General features: G+C 43.5%; 1 protein-coding gene across 2 annotated transcripts in view; it reads left to right on the top strand.

Moving 5' to 3' along the window:
* Positions 1-19,724, top strand: part of ENTREP2 (endosomal transmembrane epsin interactor 2) — a 192,297-nt gene that overhangs the window by 120,322 nt on the left and 52,251 nt on the right. For both annotated transcript variants that reach the window (XM_053364495.1, XM_053364496.1), the window contains one exon: positions 17,516-17,626. In XM_053364495.1, coding sequence (XP_053220470.1) covers positions 17,516-17,626 — 111 coding nt within the window. The remainder of the gene's footprint in view (positions 1-17,515; positions 17,627-19,724) is intronic.

A 19,724-nucleotide genomic window follows, 5' to 3' on the forward strand; every position in this document is an offset into this window, starting at 1 on the left:
CCTCTGTGTATTCTTGCCACCTCTTCTTGATGTCTTCTGCTTCTGTTAGGTCCTTACCACTTTTGTCCTTTATTATGGTAATCTTTGTATGAAATGTCCCTTTCGTATCTCCAATTTTCTTGAACAGATCTCTGGTTCTTCCCATTCTGTTGTTTTCCTCTATTTCTTTGCATTGCATTGCTCGTTTAAGAAGGCCTTCTTGTCTCTCCTTGCTATTTTTTGGAAATCTGCATTCAATTTCCTGTATCTTTCACTATCTCCCTCGCATTTTGCTTGCCTTCTGTCCTCCGCTATTTGTAAGGCCTCGTTGGACAGCCACTTTGCTTTCTTGCATTTCCTTTTCATTGGGATGGTTTTCGTTGCTGTCTCCTGTATAATGTTGCGAGCCTCCATCCATAGTTCTTCAGGCACTCTGTCCACCAAATCTAAATCCTTAAACCTGTTCCTCACTTCCACTGTGTATTCATAAGGGATTTGACTTAGATTGTATCTTACCGGCCCAGTGGTTTTTCCTACTTTCTTCAGTTTAAGCTTGAATTTTGCTATAAGAAGCTGATGATCTGAGCCACAGTCAGCTCCAGGTCTTGTTTTTGCTGACTGTATAGAGCTTCTCCATCTTTGGCTGCAGAGAATATAATCAATCTGATTTCGATGCTGCCCATCTGGTGATGTCCATGTGTAGAGTCGTCTCTTGTGTTGTTGGAAAAGAGTGTTTGTGATGACCAGCTTGTTCTCTTGGCAGAACTCTATTAGCCTTTGCCCTGCTTCGTTTTGAACTCCAAGGCCAAACTTGCCAGTTGTTCCTTTTATCTCTTGACTCCCTACTTTAGCATTCCAATCCCCTATAATGAGAAGAACATCCTTCTTTGGTGTCAATTCTATAAGGTGTTGTAAGTCTTCATAGAACTGGTCAATTTCAGTTTCTTCAGCACCAGTGGTTGGTGCATAAACTTGGATTACTGTGATGTTAAAAGGTCTGCCTTGGATTCTTATCGAGATCATTCTATCATTTTTGAGATTGCATCCCAATACAGCTTTTGCCACTCTTTTGTTGACTATGAGGGCCACTCCATTTCTTTTACGGGATTCTTGCTCACAGTAGTAGATATGATGGTCGTCCGAACTGAATTCGCCCATCCCCGTCCATTTTAGTTCACTGATGCCCAGGATGTCAATATTTATTCTTGCCATCTTATTTTTGACCACCTCCAACTTACCCAGGTTCATGGTTCTTACATTCCAGGTTCCTATGCAATATTTTTCTTTACAGCATTGGACTTTCCTTTCGCTTCCAGGCATATCCGCAACTGAGCGTCCTTTCGGCTTTGGCCCAGCCGCTTCATCAGCTCTGGATCTACTTGTACTTGTCCTCCGCTCTTCCTCAGTAGCATGTTGGACGCCTTCCGACCTGAGGGGCTCATCTTCCAGCGTCATAACTTTTATATGCCTTTTGTCTTTGTCCATGGAGTTTTCTTGGCAGGGATACTGGAGTGGCTTGCCGGTTCCTGCTCCAGGTGGATCACGTTTGGTCAAAACTCTCCACTATGACCTGTCCATCTTGGGTGGCCCTGCACAGCATAGCTCATAGCTTCTCCGAGTTATTCAAGCCCGTTCGCCATGGCAAGGCAGTGATCCATGAAGTGGGAATCCCAGCATACCAGGTGCTAAATATCAGAGAGCGAGAGAGAAGGGCCCGGAAGGTCTCTCCATACTCCATGCGCATGCTGATAGCCAGGGGTGGGTCGGCCATGAGGCTGGATGAGGTGGTCCCCTCAGGCAGCAGATCTGGGCTCCTCCTCCTCCGCTGCAGCTGCCCTTACAGCAATGGAGCACTCCTGTGGAGGGTGGGCAGAGGGTTGCCTTAAGCACCGAAACACCTCAAGCCAGCCCTGCTCATAACTCTGACATTTTGCTGGTTGGAAGAACAAGGCAACAGAAGGGGTAGGACGTTTCTGAGTCTGAACTATTATCAGAATGGTTGGGAAAAGGCACAGCCCACCCCCATCACTGCTCCAAAAGAAACAGTAATGTGTACCTGCTGGTGTGGATAGTCCACTACGATTTTGTTCCCCCAAAACATAGCAACAAATGACAACAATAGCACTACAAATAGTAGGTCTGGAAGAGCCCAGAATGTGTCAAAATAATGTAGAATTTTGGGCTGCTTAGCGATTTTGATGCGTGCATGAGCATCACCAACTATCTAGATTTTCTTACCCTTTGGCAACCTTTAATCTGATTATATTTACCACCGCTCTCTGATCCTTGTGTGTGTGTATATATCTCTACATCTATCTATCTTTCTATTTATCTATCTATCATCTATTTTATGGTTACCAAATTTTTTTCAATGAATCCGGGGACACTTTTTTTTTTTGGAAGCTGAGTAGCAACAGGGAGTCAGTAGTGGGGATGGTGAGGCAAAAGGCCCTGGGCCCAAGCACACATGCGTATTGTATAATGGTGCAAAGCCCTTCTTTTGCACCCTGTGAAACATAAATGCTCTGAGTTTTTAAAAAGCTGAGCAACAGCGCGCCGCCCACCCGTGTCTCCGGAGCCTCCCCTGATCTCCTGCCCCCTTCCCCCTTTGTTTTGACTGATCGGGGAAGGCTTGGGAGTCATGGGCAGCAGGCCGTTCCCCAGTTTTATTAAAACTCTGCGCATTTACCGTATTTTTCCCTCTATAACACGCAGATTTTTTCTCCTAAAAAGTAAGGGGAAATGTCTATGCGTGTTATTGAGCGAATGTGTGGTCCCTGGAGCCGACTGGCCCAAGTGCATCACACATTTTCTTCGAGGGACGTCTTCGTTGCGGTCAGCAGAAGCCAGGGAAGTGCTTGCTAGGAGGTTTGGCCACTCTGCAGTGCGACTGTGTGTTTGCTAGTGTGTGTGCTTTGTGAGTGTGTGGTTGCCTGTGTGTTTGTTTGCTAGCGTGGGTGCTTGGAGGGAGTGAGAGAGTGACTGACTGCTGCATCTTCTCCTGCAATTTGCCTTTTAAAAAATTGGAAGCAGCGGGGCAGTAAAAACCACCTCCGAAAGCCCCATTTTCCCCTTCTAAGGCTGCAGCTCGGCTTTGGGAGCCCTGAACCCCTGCCTTGTTCTTGGGGGATCTTTGAGGTTTTCCTTTTAGCTTTAACCCAGCCCCCTTATTTTACCAGTTTATCTTCATTCTCTGCGTTAGAGCCTCCCGAGAGAGAAAGCTGTTGCTTTCCTGCATTCTGCCTCAGGGTCTTACTGCCCACCCGCTTCTGTTTCATTACTGTGTTTGCTCAAACGGAACAAAGAGCAGAGAAAACCCCTCCCCTCCAGGCAAGCAGAGGGGAAAGCAGCACGTCCTTCCTTCTACCGTAATTCCTCTCCGTGCTCCAGTGCTGCTGCGTCTAGGGACTCGCAGGCAACACGCAGGTGGGGGGAGAGAAAGAGAGAGAGAGCTATGTTTTTCCTTCCCTCCCCACTTAAAACGTGGTTACAAAGCACGGATCCACATGGATCCTCAGGATCTTTGCATTGGGTCACCCCAAATTCACCATCAGATCACATAGCATATCCATGGCTACAGCCTGCACCAAAAGAATCACGCACCCACTGTTGCCTGGGGCTGCAATAGTGCAAAAACGTGGTTACAAAGCATGGATCCACATGGATCCTCAGGATCTTTGCATAGGGTCACCCCAAATTCAACATCAGATCACATAGCATATCCATGGCTACAGCCTGCACCAAAAAAATCACGCACCCACTGTTGCCTGGGGCTGCAATGGTGCAAAAACGTGGTTACAAAGCACAGATCCACATGGATTCTCAGGATTTTTGCATTGGCCTACCCCAAACTCACCGTCAAATCACATGTCTGTGGCCACAGCATGAAGCACAAAAATGATACATCCACTGCTTCATTCAGAATTTTTTCCTTGTTTTCCTCCTCTAAAAACTATGTGCATGTTATGGTCAGGTGCGTGTTATCGAGCGAAAAATACGGTATGTTTCACAGGGTGCGAAAGAAGGGATTTGCACCTTGCCTGGCAGAGAAACCACGTGCCTTGCGCCCCTCCTAGGCAACGGCCACCCGCCCACAACTCCTGAGCCTCCCCGGAACTGTCAAAACAAAGGGGGCAGGAGATCTGTACCTCCGGACGTCCTGGTTCTCCCTTGGCAGTGGCGGCGGCAGCAAGCAGCTCCTGAAGCTAGCCAGAGACAACTGCGCTACCAGGCTGGCTCTGGGCTGCTGAGGCTGCCGCTGCCACGTTTCCCGGGGTCAGATTTGCAAATCTGGGGACATTCCAGGGATGGAATTTGTCCGGGGACAGATTTGCAAATCCGGGGACATCTGGTAACCCTAATCTATCTACCTATCTACTCACTATAGTAAAACATACCATTAAAAACTTTTCTGTTTATAGATGACTAGGCTCCCGGCCTGCTTACCAAATGCAATTCAGACTAATTAGATTTCCTGGGAATGGGATTTGTAGGGACTCTTTCAGGTCCTGCTGGGAGACAAGCAAGCAGATGTGTGTGATTGTGCATGACACAGATTCTTTTACTATGAAAATCTGCCTACGCCTCCCCTAGCTGGGATCATTGTGGAAAATGTGCCAGCCTTTGCCTTAGAGGCAGCTTTTTCTCTCTGTGTGTGACAAAGGTTGGAGGATTTCAGAGCGATCATCTGTCTTGGGAGAGGCAAGGAGGTTAGTGTTGCTTTACTAATTGGGAATCCTATTTAGTGGAGAGGAGCAGATAGAGAAATGACTGTGATGTTGACCTTTTCAGCTGGCCTCTGTCTGAATTTTGCTGCTATCGGAAGAGTCCGGAGAGCCAGTCTGCTTCTGCAGTCCTTGGGTATCTGTCCTTTAGAAGTGATTGGAGAGTGTGTGAGCTTTCTTTTTTTCCAAGATTTTTTGGATGCAGCTGAAACCTTATTTACATAGGCTGGCATAGCCAATGTTCAGGAATTTATTTTTATCATTTTATCATTTATTAAATCTGTAGATCTCAGGGCAGTTCACAACATAAAAATACAATATAAAAAACACAAAATACATAATAAGAACAAGAACAAAACAAATCAGTAACCCCTCGTGCTCCCCATGCCTCCTCCCACAAATTTAAAAGGACATAGAGAGAATTAAGTTCTTAACCCGAGGTACCACCTTTGTGGCAAGGTGATGTCTCTGCTTTTTAAGATGCTGTCTAGGTTTGCCATTGCCTTTCTCCCAAGGAGCAGGCGTCTTTTAATTTCGTGACTGCTGTCACCATCTGCAGTGATCATGGAGCCCAAGAAAGTAAAATCTCTCACCGCCTCCATTTCTTGCCCTTCTAGTTGCCAGGAGGTGATGGGACCAGTGGCCATGATCTTCGTTTTTTTTTTATGTTGAGCTTCAGACCATATTTTGCACTCTTCTCTTTCACCCTCTTTAAGAGGTTTTTTAATTCCTCCTCACTTTCTGCCATCAAAGTTAATAATAATAAAATTTTGCTGTTGTTGTTGTAGTTGTTGTTGCAATTAAAGACCCACAAATAGAGCAGCCGACAACAACTCTTGAAAGGGCAAGAGGAATAATTTTTACCCATGTGTCAAAACATGGCCATTTATTCTGTTTAAAGCAGGCTTATCGTGATTATGGGATTGACAAACAAGGCCACCACTTGCCTTAACTTTTGTTTTATGAAAAATAGAAGAGCGTCTGCCCCACATGAGCCAATTCTTAATTAGGGCTCTGAGTATCCTGCACTAGAAAGAGTAAATTCTGCACCTTTGAAGAAAAATATAATATAATTTAAAAGCCTTAAACCAGACTTCCCCAAGGTGGTGCCCTCCAGACGCTTTGAACTACAACTCCCATCAGCCCCAGCTAGCACAGCCTGTAGGATGACCTGTACATCAGCTTGTCGCCAATAACATTCTTGCAGCTATGATAAAACTTCGAACTAAAATTCTATGGCCTGTGTTTCTGATTTCATATATCCCAGGAGAACAAACAAGGGATTTCTAGGCACGGAATAGGCTGCTGAATGCTCAGTATTCATTATAAACCTCCCCCAGTCTGTTGTGATTGCTAACCAGGGAAATGACAGGACAGCAACATTTGTTACCGATTTCTTCTCTTTTATATCACAAATGAAGTATTGTAGAGTAGATTTAGAAGTCACACCTCCACCACCGCAATCTGTAATCGTCAGCATGTCCCTATTCTACCTCTTTCAAGTTGCTGTACGGTTTCTCTGCTTACAACTTGACTTTCATGTTCCTCTTGGTGTTTCTGGGAAAGGGGAAAATGATTACCCTCACAAGTGTGTAGTTTTCATAGCAGCATGTTTCTACAGCCTGTTTTAAAACCTAGCTTAGTCCAGCAATCCTGCCATGCAGCTTGTTGCTCCCTCTGCTTTTCAGCATCATTAAGGTTATATTTAAGACTACTTTGAAAGCACAGGAGAAAAAAATATGAAGTTCATTGGCCCACATAGGTAATAGAATCTCTAAAAGCTTGCCTCATTCATGGAGCCTCATGACAACCCCATGGAGAAGGCAAACCCATTTTATCCTGGTTAATTATAGATGTGTGTCCAAATATACTTTGAGTCACCATAGAAGACAGAAAAGACAATCTGTGCCAGTATCTTGGATTAAAGAGCAGTTTCAGCTTGGAGAATTAGTTGCTGATTGCCAGGGATGATCAAGTCAAGGAAGCAAGGCTGGGCATGGAATAAACCCCTTGCGTCTTGTTTCGTTCATGCCATCAACTTGCCCCTTTCCATAGATATAGGGTGCGGTCCCATTGGGAGGAAGGTGGCTGTCACTGAAATGGATCAGCTCCTCCTATGCTGCTTTTTAATCTTCTCCCCCTTCCAGCTAGTATTTCATTTCTGTTTGCCTTTCTTTAAAAAAAAGATTGTAGAGTTGGAAAAGTTTCACCAGTCCAATATCACAGGATCTTGTGAGGCAGACAGCTGAAAAGCAGCTAAAGGGCTAGTCTTTTTTTGACTCCCCTCCACCCTTCCATGGTTACCATTATTGATCTTTTTTCAGCTGCTTCACTTATTTTCTCTATTTCTAAAAATAATAATACACTTTTACCATAGTTTTTAGTACATTACAAGCATTACTCAAATCCGGCCAAAGTTTTCAGTTGTTTACAGTGTTTTCCTAAATACATTGTAAAATTTTCCCATTCCTTCTTAAAAGTCTTCTCCTCCTGGTTTCTGATTTCCCCAGTCAATTTCGTCATTTCAGCATAATCCATCATCTTCATGAGCTATTCATCTCTGGTTGGAACTTTATTTTCTTTCCATCTCTTGGTGTCGTTGCATACATAATTGTTTCTGCTCCTTTGGTATCTCTGCACCTAAAAGACCTAATAAAAAAGCCTCTGTTTTTTCCACAAACGTTATTTTAAACATTTTTTTCAACTCATTAGAAATCTTTTCCCAGAATGCCTTTGTTATCTTGCACGTCCACCACATGTGGTAGAATGTGCCTTCCTTCTCCTTACATTTCCAAGAAACATTTGAAGCAGTTCTGTATATCTTTGCTAGTTTTATAGGTGTTAAATACCACCGACACATCATTTTCATATAGTTCTCCTTCAACGTACAGCACACTGTAAATTTTAAATCCTCCCTCCATAACTTTTCCCAAGATGAAAATTGGATACTGTGCCCAATATCTTGTGCCCATTGTATCATTACTGATTTAATTTCTTCATCTTTAGTATGCCACTGTAGCAACAACTTACACATTTTGGAAAGTAACTTCACATTGTTTTCCAATAAATATTTTTCAAACTCAAAATTTAGCTCCACTGACTATGGGTATTGTTTGAAATAAAAATAACATTATTGGCAATACATTCATTTTCATAACTGGAATTCTTCCCCCAGAGTGATAAATAGGAAACCCAGCCAGATGGGCAGGGTATAAATAATAAATTCCTCCTCCTCCACTTCTTCTTCTTCTTCTTCTTCTTCTTCTTCTTCTTCTTCTTCTTCTTTCCAGGTTGCTACATAGTTATCCTTAAAGATATTTATGTTCTTAGCTGTCAACCAAACCCCCAAGTACTTCACTTTTTTTCCAATTGTCAGTTGTGTTGCTAGTTGTAGTTCATTTTAATTTTGTTCTGTCATATTTTTCACCAATACTTTCATTTTGTTTTTATTTAACTTGAATCCTTCTGCCTGTTCAAACTCAGGTATTTTATCTAATACCCTTGGTATACTCACCAACAGGTTTTCTACTGTTATTACAAGGTCATCTGCAAATGCTCTCGGTTTGTATGCTTTGCACCCAACTGTTATACCTTTTATTTCTTCATCAGATCTTATGTTCCTCGCCAGGGTCTGTAACACCAAAATAAACAATAACGGTGACAGGGGACAACCCTGTCTTATCCCTTTTGTAATTATAAATTTTTCTGATATTACGTTATTCACTATCAACTATCTGCTGGTCTGTATAAATTAGTTAGTCTTTCAAGTCTTCCAAGAGGGTAGAAGCTCAAACAAGTTGCTCACTAGGAGCTCTCTGTGGTGCTGAGACTAGGAGCTTTCCTTGGTGCTGACTTGTTCTGTGGGCTTCCCCAAGACCAGAACAAGAGATCTAGCTCCCTTACGTTCTGTGCACCTGCCACTCCTACTTTTTGTCCCTTAAAGCACTTTTCTCTCCCCTTTTCTCAAGAACTTTCTTTCTATTTCTCTCTTTAAGAAGAGAGCTTCCTCAACCATTCTGTCCCAAATTTTCCCTCCCTTCCTTTCAGATAACTTACCTTACCTGTTGTGAGGATGAACATGGGGCTAAAGGGCCGTGTTTGTTTAGCTCTTAGCTCCTGGGATGGAGGGAGGGAGGGAGAGAGAGGGGGGCATGTGTGTTAAAAATGCAACAAATAAATAAATGAGAACTGAAACCAGAGCTTCAGTAAGAAGGAGATGTTTTTTTAAATGATATAACACGGGGAACAAAGGAAGAATTTCAAAAGGCACTAGACTTGCTGCTTAAACTACAGACAGGTGGTGAGGGACATTCACAAGGCAATGGAGCAAGATTTTAGACAAATCTCTCCCCCCACCCCTGGCAATTGGTTAGAAGAGAGTCACAAGAGAGAGTCATGAGTCACCCTTTCAGCTCTGCAGAGGCGTGAAGCTGTTTCCAACTGAGAGCAAAACAAGAAGCAGAAAGACTTGTTTCCTTTGGCTCTGAGAAAAACACATGAAATATAGTTTGCTCCCCTTACAAAGGACTCCATTTTTATTTTCTTGAGAGGTGTGAGAAGCTTGTCTCTGCAGAGCATTCTCTTATTTGCTCTGTGACCTTTAAATTATCTGTTGTATTAGGGAGCATGTTTAGACAAGCTAGAGAAACACATCTATCCATCTCACTTTTGATTTCCTTTCTACGGGGATTATTGCTTGCCCATTTTTAATTTCCACTCAGTGCTGGCTTTTGTTTCATTAGTTCCTGACATGCCCTAGATATAGATAGATGGAATGTTCTGTTTATATGGCTTCAAAAAACAGTGCTGGCCAACTTGTTGGTTCTGAGCCAAATCTGATTTGCAAAACATATTAATCTGCTTGTACTGTCAACAACCACACTGAATTTTAATCAAGGTACTGATAACAAGGTGGGCTGCAGTTTTTGCCTGTAAGGAAAATGATCTTTTTTCCTTTACAAGTTATGAGAGAGGCATAAAAAAGATAAAGGTAAAGGACCCCTGGATGGTTAAGTCCAGATGACTATGGGGTGTGGCGCTCATCTCGCTTTCAGGCTGAGGGAGCCAGCATTTGTCCACAGACAGCTTTCCGGGTCATGTGGCCAGGAGGACTAAACCGCTACTGGCGCAATGGAACACCATGACGAAAACCAGAGTGCATGGAAATGCCATAAAGACATAAGAGCAGAAGAGCTCTGCTGGATCAAGTTATCTCATCAAGCACCCTCTTCTCACGGTGGCTTAACAAAACTCCGATCCAGAAGGGAGCAAGGCAAGAGTGTCCATTGTCCCCATTGCTTTCATTTTGGTTTTGGAAGGCTTGCTTAGAAATATTAGGCAAGATGAGAGAATTAAGGGGACAAAGATCAAAAGGGAAAACTGTAAATTACTGTCTTTTGCTGATGATCTGATGATACTTCTGGAAATCCCTTTTCAGGGAGTGGAGTCTTATGAATAAATTAAATGAATTTGGCATGTTAGTAGGTTTTAAGGTTAATCATCAGAAAACGAAAATCTTAATAATTAAAAACAAAAGACTGATGGAGAAAACTGAATTCCAAATTGAAAAAAGTATAGGCATCACCATGACAAATATAATTACTTTGAAATGATATACAATTAATGTTAAGACATGGATGGACAATTTAAAAGGATATATTAAGATGGGAAAAATTAAAACTGTCTTTACTGGGTAGAATTTCTATAATAAAGATGAATATAATGCCAATAATGTTTTTGTTCCAAACAATATGTGTTATAGCTAATGACTTGCAGTTCAAACAATGGCGAAAAGATTTATCTAGGTTTTTATAGCAAGGGGAAAACCTATAAAACTTTACAAGATGCAAAGGAAAGGGGAGGGTTGGGTGTACCAAATCTAAAAATGTATTTTGCAGCTTGTTGTTTAATGAGGATGAAGGAGTTGTTGACATTAGGGCTGAGTGATATCTACTTTCCAACATCATAATGTATCTCCAGTTAAACCTTGCGATATGCCAATATATTATGATGTTGGAAAGGAGGAAAGAAGAGAGGGAGGAAGGGTGCAGTTGCCGGCCACACAGACAGTCAGCTTCACCATGCACAGCTTCTGCCGGTTCCTGGCAGGGGCGTGCGCCGCTGCCCCGAGCTGACCCTCGGGCAGAGCACATCAGCCAGGGCACCACACGGCATGGCACCACGCACACAGAGCCCCAGAGGCCACCGGCCTCCTCAGATCTGTTAGCCATGACTCACCCTAACAATAGCCTCTTGCCATACAGGTGGCAGCTACCGGGAGCAACCATGATGGGGGCACGATCCAAACATGTTCTGCTCAGACTTCATTCCACTCAGTGATCAGTGTGAGGGAGGAGGCAACTTGCCGGTGCTCACACGGCCAGAGAAACCAGCTGAGGGGCTGGCGGACCCCACTCACATCTTGGGCTCCTGAGGCAATCGCTGGGCTGTGGAAGGAGGGAGTGGGCAAACATCAGGTGGCTTGATTAAAGTGCACGATGCTGGCTGCAGTCGGGGTGAGCGGGGATTTGCAATACATTGCCTGCTCCGAAATTCTGAAATTGCTTTTGCACTTTTAACTTTAAACCAGTTTCAGGCAATGTGTCAATACATCACCCAGTTGACATTGAGAAATGAGAGGATTTTGGAAAAAGGAGGACATGACCTGAAGTTTGGATGACATGGATATTTGTATTACGATAAAGTTAATGTTAATGTGGATTTTAAAAATCAGTTTATTAGAAGTGCCATGCTAAGAATTTGGAATAAATATAAACCTTGGTTGTTCCAAAACACACCCTTTATAGATTTCGCCACAACAAGCTTTTAGCAGAAAAGAGATGACAGGCAAAGAGAAATGGATAACGTACCGAGAATTAATAGTACTGCATCAAGGAGATCACAGAAATAAAAACAAAGAAGCAATTAATAAGGGAATGTTACAATCTTCATTGGTTAGAGAGGTTTAAGCTGGATAAAAAGAATTTTTGTATAGAGCAAGAATAGACAGGCTTTGAAATTCAGCTGTTCCCAGATGATGATTTTGCTATTGCAAAAATGTATAAACTTACTGAAATTTGAAACCGAAAAGCAGGTTAAAGAATGCATGGGCAAAAATAATTGGTTATAATGTATTGACAGAACAGTGGGAACATAAGTGAACTAAGGGTTAAAACTTACATTGTGTTATTAACTTAAATAGATCTTTTATAAAATGATTTATCATTGGTACTGAACTCCTGAGAAACTATTCAGAATGGATAAAGGTGTTTCAAACGTTTGGTAGAAATGCCAAAACACAAAAGAACATTTTATAACGTTTGGTGGCTAAAAAAAAAAAGTTGGATACAGATACATACCATATTTTTCGCTCCATAGGACGTACTTTTTCCCTCTTAAAAACTAAGGGGAAAAGTCTGTTCGTCCTATGGAGTGAATGCAGGGGGGAGGCAGGCAGGAAAAGCCCCCAAGAGCCGCACACAAGCTTCGCGCGGCTCTTGCGGGCGTTTCCCCAGGAGGGAGAAGGGACTGTCGCTCCCCGACCTGTTCTGGGGTCGGGGGAAGTTCGGGCTTCCCCCGCCCCAGCCCCGCGGCTAAAAAGGAGAAGCCTGAAGCACCCGGAGCGCAGCGCAAACTGCCGCTGCGCTCCGGGGGCTTCAGGCAGCTATCCGCAAGCCTTCGGAGAGCAGTGGGAGTTCTCGCTGCGCTCAGAAGGCTTGCAGATGGCCGCCTGAAGCCTGGAGAGCGAGGGGGGTCGGTGCGCACTGATCCCTCTTGCTCTCCAGGCTTCGCTTCGCTGGAGAGGCACTGCACAGTTTTCCCTCTCTGCGCAGCGCCCCTTCAGCTTCTCCTCCCGCTTCGCTGAAGGGGCGCTGAGCAGAGAGGGGGAGAATCCCCCCCCCCGTTCTCCCCCTCCTATGGTCCGGTGCGTCCTATAGAGCGAAAAATACGGTACATTGATACAGCAAATTTCAAAGGTTAATATTCAATTGAAGCCAGAATTCTGTATTTTAGGGTTAATGAATACACAACTGGAAAAGTATTTGGGGAGATTACTCCAATATATAACCACAGCGGTGAGATTGTTATATGCACAAAGATGGAAAGATTCAGCCCTACCCACTATAGAAGAATGGCTGATAAAACAATAGGACTTGACTGAGATGGCAAAGTTAGCGTATTTAATTAGAGAAAAGTCATTTATGAGATTTATTAAGGACTGGAAATTTCTTATGGACTTTTTGTGAGAAGGAGAAAATGAACTTATAATATATGGATTTGAAGATTGAAAAGATAGTGGCTTGCAGAAGATAAAATGGTTGGGTCTTAATGAGTGAATACTATATTTGGCTGCAGGACAGAGAATTGCAAGTCCCTTTATTTTTCTTTATTTTTCTTTGGAGAGCATGTGGAGCAACCCATATATTTATTAGACGTGATGTCTAAGATATTTGGTCATTTTAGATAACCCTGGTCTTGTGAGACAGTGGAAAATGGGAAGAAAGCAAAACCAAATAGCACAACAGAAGCAAACAAAGAGGAATCACCACAGGCAAATCCTGGGCAATGCAAAGATACAAGGAAGCGATATCACAACTACTGTAAATCCCACCCGCCATTTTGTGGCATCAGTGGAAATAATGGGGACTGGTTGGGGAAGTTCCGAAGATGGCTCAGTTGTGCCTGCAATTAGAGAATGATGGAATATGTAACACAAAGGAAAGCTAACTGGTAATCAGGACACACAAGAATTAATTTTGTGTTGAGAATATGAATCATTTTGTCCTGGATGGTAAAATCAACAACCCCACAAACAGGGTGAAAGCTCCAGTTACACACAGCTGCAGTACTGAGAGAGCTGCCTAGGAGACTGGTTGTGTTAACTGCATATGTAGACTGCAGGCAAAGAGAGAATTTTGTAAAAATCATACCCCAGCCCACATACAGATCTTGAGAGCTGCAGCAGAGAACAATAAGCCTGAGCAACAGTAGAAATAATAAGAGGCGTGAAGTGAGCCCAGGGAATGCTAAGCAGTTACAGGACTGACATTGCTGTTGTCTGGGTCACTTAGCAACTGGCGAAGCAAGCGATAAAAGTGAAAGATCAGATACTTGGGAGAAAAAAGAAACGGTAGGAATTAAATAGGGGGGGAAACCCTTTTGTATTTACTAGGGAGGAGTGGACGTCCCCAGCTCTATTTCAATATTGTTCTTTGGGCTTGCGCTGCCCCATGTCCCATTCCACCTGTCTTCTAATTTACCAGAGAGAAATTCTTGCATTAATTGCGGTACATGGGCAGGTTGCTGCAGTTTTCAGTCCTGCATCATTATTGTTTTTACAGGTTTGCAATGTACAGACTTAATCAGACCCTTGCATAAAGGGGGATATTGATGCAATCACATCATTGCTTCAGGATACATGCTGTGCATAATCAGCACACATATGCATTGATTAAACAGCAGCATGCACAGCCTTGATGGAGGTTTTGATGGGAGTATGTGATTATATCACCGTTCCCTTTTATGTGGCGGCGTCTGGACTGATGCGCGTATACTGTGCATTAGTAACCAGCAAGTGAAGGGCCTCCCTTACTGGATTGCATTTCACCTGAACAAAGTTTCAAGTAAAACATGGAACAGTGGCAGATAGCTGATGCATTGGTGCTTCTTTCAAAGGAAAGCCATAATGAAATCAGGGGTTTATGGCCAGGGAGTTCCAATCAGTGGAGCAACTCAAAGTTTAGCTGAGGATGCCAATTGGCTATTCTCCTACTTTAGTGGCTACAGGTGAAAGGCACCAGAGAGAAGAATCCAAAAAGCTCCCTGCTGGGTCAGGCCAGTGGCCCATCTAGTCCAGCAACCTGGTCTCATAGTGTTGAGACAATCAAGACATGAATGCAACAGCACTCTCCCATATTTGCAATTGCTAGCAACCCCCTGCAAAGAAGGAATCTCAACTAAAACATCCCTGACAGATGGCCATCCAACCTCTGCTTAAAAACCTCAAAGGAAGGAGAGTCCACCACCTTCCAAGGGAGTCCTTTCCGCTGTCAAACTTGAGAGCTCTGGCATCTACTGGAGCTAAACCAATAAAGGCCCTTAACTTGCGTTGGATCTTGCCTATTTTGTATCTCCTATTGTGAGGTTGCACCACTGCCACTCACCTTCAGATGTTGTTGGACTTTTATGATCAGGGATGATGAGAGTCGGAGTCTCAATAGCATCTAGAGTCATTAAATAGATACTAAGTAGGCCCCTACCTAGGCCACCTTGAATGGCCATCTTTCAGGGATTTTTAAATCATCATTCCTGCACTGTAGGGGCTTGGACTAGATGACCCTTTGGGACCCTTCCAACCCTACAATTCTGTGTTTCTATTTCCCCCAGCAGTTTGGGGAAGCTGAATTGCAAAAGTCCATCTTCAGCTCACCCTTCACTACACCATGACCAACACAGTAGAACCCTTTCCAGCAGAACAAGGTGAAACTGAGTGGCAGCGGCATTTGATCTTGCCATTTTTACCCAAATTGCCATTCAGGCATGGATGAGCTTAGGCTTGCTCTGGGTGTTTGTAATTCTCGTGCTGTACCTTTCTTTTTTCTGCAGGCTGGAGAGCATGTTTGGAAACTGTGTCAGGTTGCGTTTCTCTCCAGTGCTGTAAAGTACATCTATATTACAGCCCTTGGGCAACGTCTCTTCCTACCTGAAAAATGTGTCTTCCCTGTTCTCACACAATAGAGTAATTGCATACTGAAGTAGTGGATGAACAGTAATACAGCACTGGGGCTTTTTGCCCCCTTCCTTCCATTAGCCACTTTCCTTTCTGTGAATATGGCAGAGTGACTGTGGGTGGAGGAAGGACCATCTATGCACCTGGGTTGTGCTGGGTGCTCATTCAGAAGGTGGGGCTACAGCTCAGGGACAGGACACTTGCCTTGCATGCAGAAGGGGCCAGCGTGATTCTCCAGTTAAAGGATCAGGGAACAGGAGAGGCGAAATCTTCTTTCTGCCAGAGGCCCCAAAGAGCTGATGGCAATCAACACGGTCAATACTGGGCTTGGCAGACAAATCGTCTCACCTCCTGCAAGGCATCTCATGGTGCTGCTGTGCCAGTGGAATAGTTCTGTTTCATGGTTCTATGACTGGACTAAGGTGTAGAGGCAGTGGCACACAGCATTGGGAAGTCAGGTCAGCAGTGCAGGACCCCCCCCCCCCCAAAAAAAACCTGGCTATTTCTGCCCTCGCAGACACAGAAGAAAGGGTTCCAGGTGTTGTGACTCCTCATCTTTGGGGGATGCTGCTGAGAATTTGGCTTGGGAAGAGGAACTGCCCTCAAGGCTGGCCTCAGATGCCCCTGCCAATGCAGAAACGCTGGTGCAAGGGGAGCCCATCATATCGGTAACCCTCTAGCCTTCTCTGACTGGTGAACAACATACAGCTTTTGAATTCAGAATCTCAGTTAATAGGTCGTTCAGGTTAGTTCTGGCAGATTCCTGCCCATGTGGAAATTGTTCCCAGTGAGACTGACGGCAGATCAGGCTGCTAAGGAAGCATTGGGACATAAGGATATTGGCAGTGGAGGTCAGAAGGAGTGAGCAGCAAAGACAGTGAGAAAGACAGGTTTCTTGAACAACAGGAGAGATTTTCATATTTGCAATTTGCAAGGGCAACTGAAACATGTCAGTCTGTTTAGCATGTTGACTGGACTCTGTGCTCTTCAGAATAGTTTGTTTAAGGTCGGGAGGATTGAAACAGAATCTCTGCACTGTTTGTAGGGTGGAGGAAACAGCTGAAAACATAGCATTTAATTATTAATTAAAACTTTTACGCTGCCTGATCCTAAAAAAGTCCAGTGCTGAAATCACATTTGGGCTCTGCAGCTATGGTCTTAGAACGAAGGGTCAAGACATTAAGACATTTAGGAATGGCGCCTGAATTAGGTCAAGCAAATAGTGAGGACCCAAAGCATGCTTGATGGATCAGCCAGCTGCGAAAATTAGATGACAGGAACCTGGAAATGTGTGCTTCTGCTGTAACCAACTCATTTCCTAAGAGTAGCTGGCCTCCATAAGATCTACCAGTAAATTTGTAACATTTGTTTAGTTGTCACCTGGAGACAAATTTGGAGTAGTTCAACAATATTTCTGTTTGTTAGAAATAGTTATTTCTTGGGGATTGGGAAGTCTTCAGATGGAGTGCTCTGCTCTGTTTTCAGAGGCATTGGGCAAAAGGAAGTACATTTTTCATCTACTCATTGTCAGCATGAAAGGGAGATTGCACTGCAAGAAATGTCTGTGATTGTACAAGTAGATGTCTCTCTTTCTCACTTTATGAAAGTAAGCACATGAGCCCATATACAGCATCTACAGTAAATAAATGAATGTAGAATATTAAGCAAGTGCTGCAGAGAACCTGGGGGGTTGGCCATTGTCACCAAATTCACATCATGCATCCAAAGCGCTATGATACCACTTTAAACAATCATGGCTTCCCCAAAGAATCCTGGGGACCATAGTTCATTAAGGTTGGTAAGAGTTGTTAGGAGATGCCAATGACGCACCCCCAGAGCTATAATCCTGGGGTAGTTTAACAGTCAGTTTCTTTTACCAGGAAACTCTGAGAATTGTAGCTCTGGGAGAGGAACAGGGGTCTCCTAACAAGGCGGAGGACGGGGGGAGAGTATATGTTATTGCGGCCCCCTCCTTTTGCCCTGTTGGGAAGGAGGAAGATGAACAAGGGAAGTTTGTGGATCTCTGGATTGCCAAGTCTTTCTGTGTGTAACTAACAGGTCACTCTCCATCTCTTTTCTCCAGATCACCTTTTTCATGCTCTTGTCGGCCGTCTGTGTGATGCTCAACTTGGCAGGTTCCATCCTCTCCTGCCAGAATGCTCAGCTGGTCAATTCCTTGGAAGGATGTCAACTGGTGAGTAATGAAAAAACACATTATATTTTCTTTTGAAACAAATACTGATTTGAAAAATAAAATATATATAAAATAAAAATTACAGGAAGAAATGGAGATTTTTAAAATAAAACTGCAAAGCTTGGTGGTCATTTATTGGGAGTGATTGTCAAAACTTGAAGGTGAGCTCCTCCCAAGGGTCTATTACCATGCCATCACAGCCCTTTCATAACAGCTACCTGGGTTGCTTCTAAGGAGAATATCCATGCAAGGATGTCTGTTGGTGGACTGAGGAGATTCTATTCATTCAGTGCAATTCTGCAGCCACCCGATGCATACAAAAATTGCACAGTCTTTCCTCTCTCATAATGACACACAAAAATGTAGGGAAATTTGTATGAATTTTGAAGGATGGTTGTGCTTTGATCTGCATATTATTTCTCAGAGGGGCAAATTAGGTATGTTCATCTTTGAATGTGAACTGAAGCAAATCAGGCAAACTTTAAGACAACTGATCCAATAAATTCCAAAACTTGATAATAGAGAAAGGACACCAAGGAATAGCCAGTGACCCCAGACAGGCAACAAGGATGGAGAATCATAGCACTGGAAAGAACCTTGAAAGAACCTAGAGCATCCAATGACCCTTCAGATATTGTGGCCTACAACTCCCATCATCCCTGACCATTGGCCATGCTCACTGGGTCTGATGGGAGCTGGAGTCCAATAACAGCTGGAGGCCATGTTGGCTTCTGCTGACCTAGTGCAGGATCTGCAATGCTGGGGTCCGCTAGTACAGCATCCTTGAAAGATGGCTATCCAGCTTTCCTTCCCCTGTCAAGCGGTTCTTTCTTTATTGAAGTCTTGTCAAGTGTTTAGGTGAAATCTGCTCCCTTGTATTTCCCATGCATTAGTTGCCCTCTGGAGCAAAAGGGAAATACTGTGCTCCAACTTGTATGCAGCAACCCTTCAGATATTTGAAGAGAGCTATCGTCTCTCTCTTGGACCTTCTCTTCTCCACGCTTAATACACCCAACTCTTCCAAGTGTTCTTCATAGGACTTGGTTTCCAGGTGGGGGTGAGAGCTGAATTTCATGTACGGATGTGAACTCTGCAGTATGCTATGACTGCAGGCTTTTGGTAGTTCAGATTTCTGTGTAGTCCAGTTTTCAAATTTAATTTCTTATTGTGGGGAGGGGAGACCAGGGAAGCTGCATATTTATCATTCCAGTGGCAAATGAGACACTCAGCCGTGGGTGAAAACATGCAGATGCTTAAAGAGATGTTGCAAACATGATTGCAGTTTAATCAGGGGTCTGCTTGGTCTTTAAATTTAATGAGATGTATAAATTGGTAGGATGAAGCCGTCGGAAGTGCAATCCAGCGGGGGAAACTCTGAAGAGGAAATAATGCTGATGAAATTGCAAAATAAATCAAGACAATTGTGTTACGGGCTTCTTTTCTGAACATAGAGTGGTAAAAATTAGCTTTGGAGGGCAGTTTTATTGATTCTGACTCAACAATGGCAACCCAAAACACAATTAATGCCTTCTTATAGTTGCAAATGGGAAATCAGGGATATTAAACCCTAGGAAATATTAGTTGCTTTGCACTATAAAATCTGGTTATCCCTTTTCCATTTCCCTCTATTTATAATTTTAATTAAAAGAGGACCCCCTTACAGCATTTCCTCTCTTGCATCTGTCTGCTTGCTTTGTATGCCAACAAGCATATTTGTTCTCCTGGAGACTTGAAGTCACTCCACAAATGGAGATTGTGCTACCCATTAAGATGCACAGCATTCACTCAGGGCAATCAGGTCTGTGTTTATTTAAGACAATCTGGTAGTGTGAATGCAGCTTTTTAAGATCTAGTAATCCAAACTGAGAGATAGAAGGGCTACCTAATACTTTTCTCCACATTTTGCATTTCAGTTGGACGATTTTGTTACTCTTGTTCATGCAGCTGTTCTTAAAAGGATTCAAAAGATAAATGGCAATGGTTTTTCCTGTTCCTAGACTGGCATGTGTAACAGAGACTTGGTTGGATGAAGCAGATGGGCCTGTTCTTGCTGCTGCTTGTCCACCAGGCTTCTCTTACGCACAGCAACCCAGGTCAT

The sequence above is a fragment of the Podarcis raffonei genome, chromosome 14 (assembly GCF_027172205.1).
Source record: "Podarcis raffonei isolate rPodRaf1 chromosome 14, rPodRaf1.pri, whole genome shotgun sequence".
NCBI lineage: Eukaryota > Metazoa > Chordata > Lepidosauria > Squamata > Lacertidae > Podarcis > Podarcis raffonei.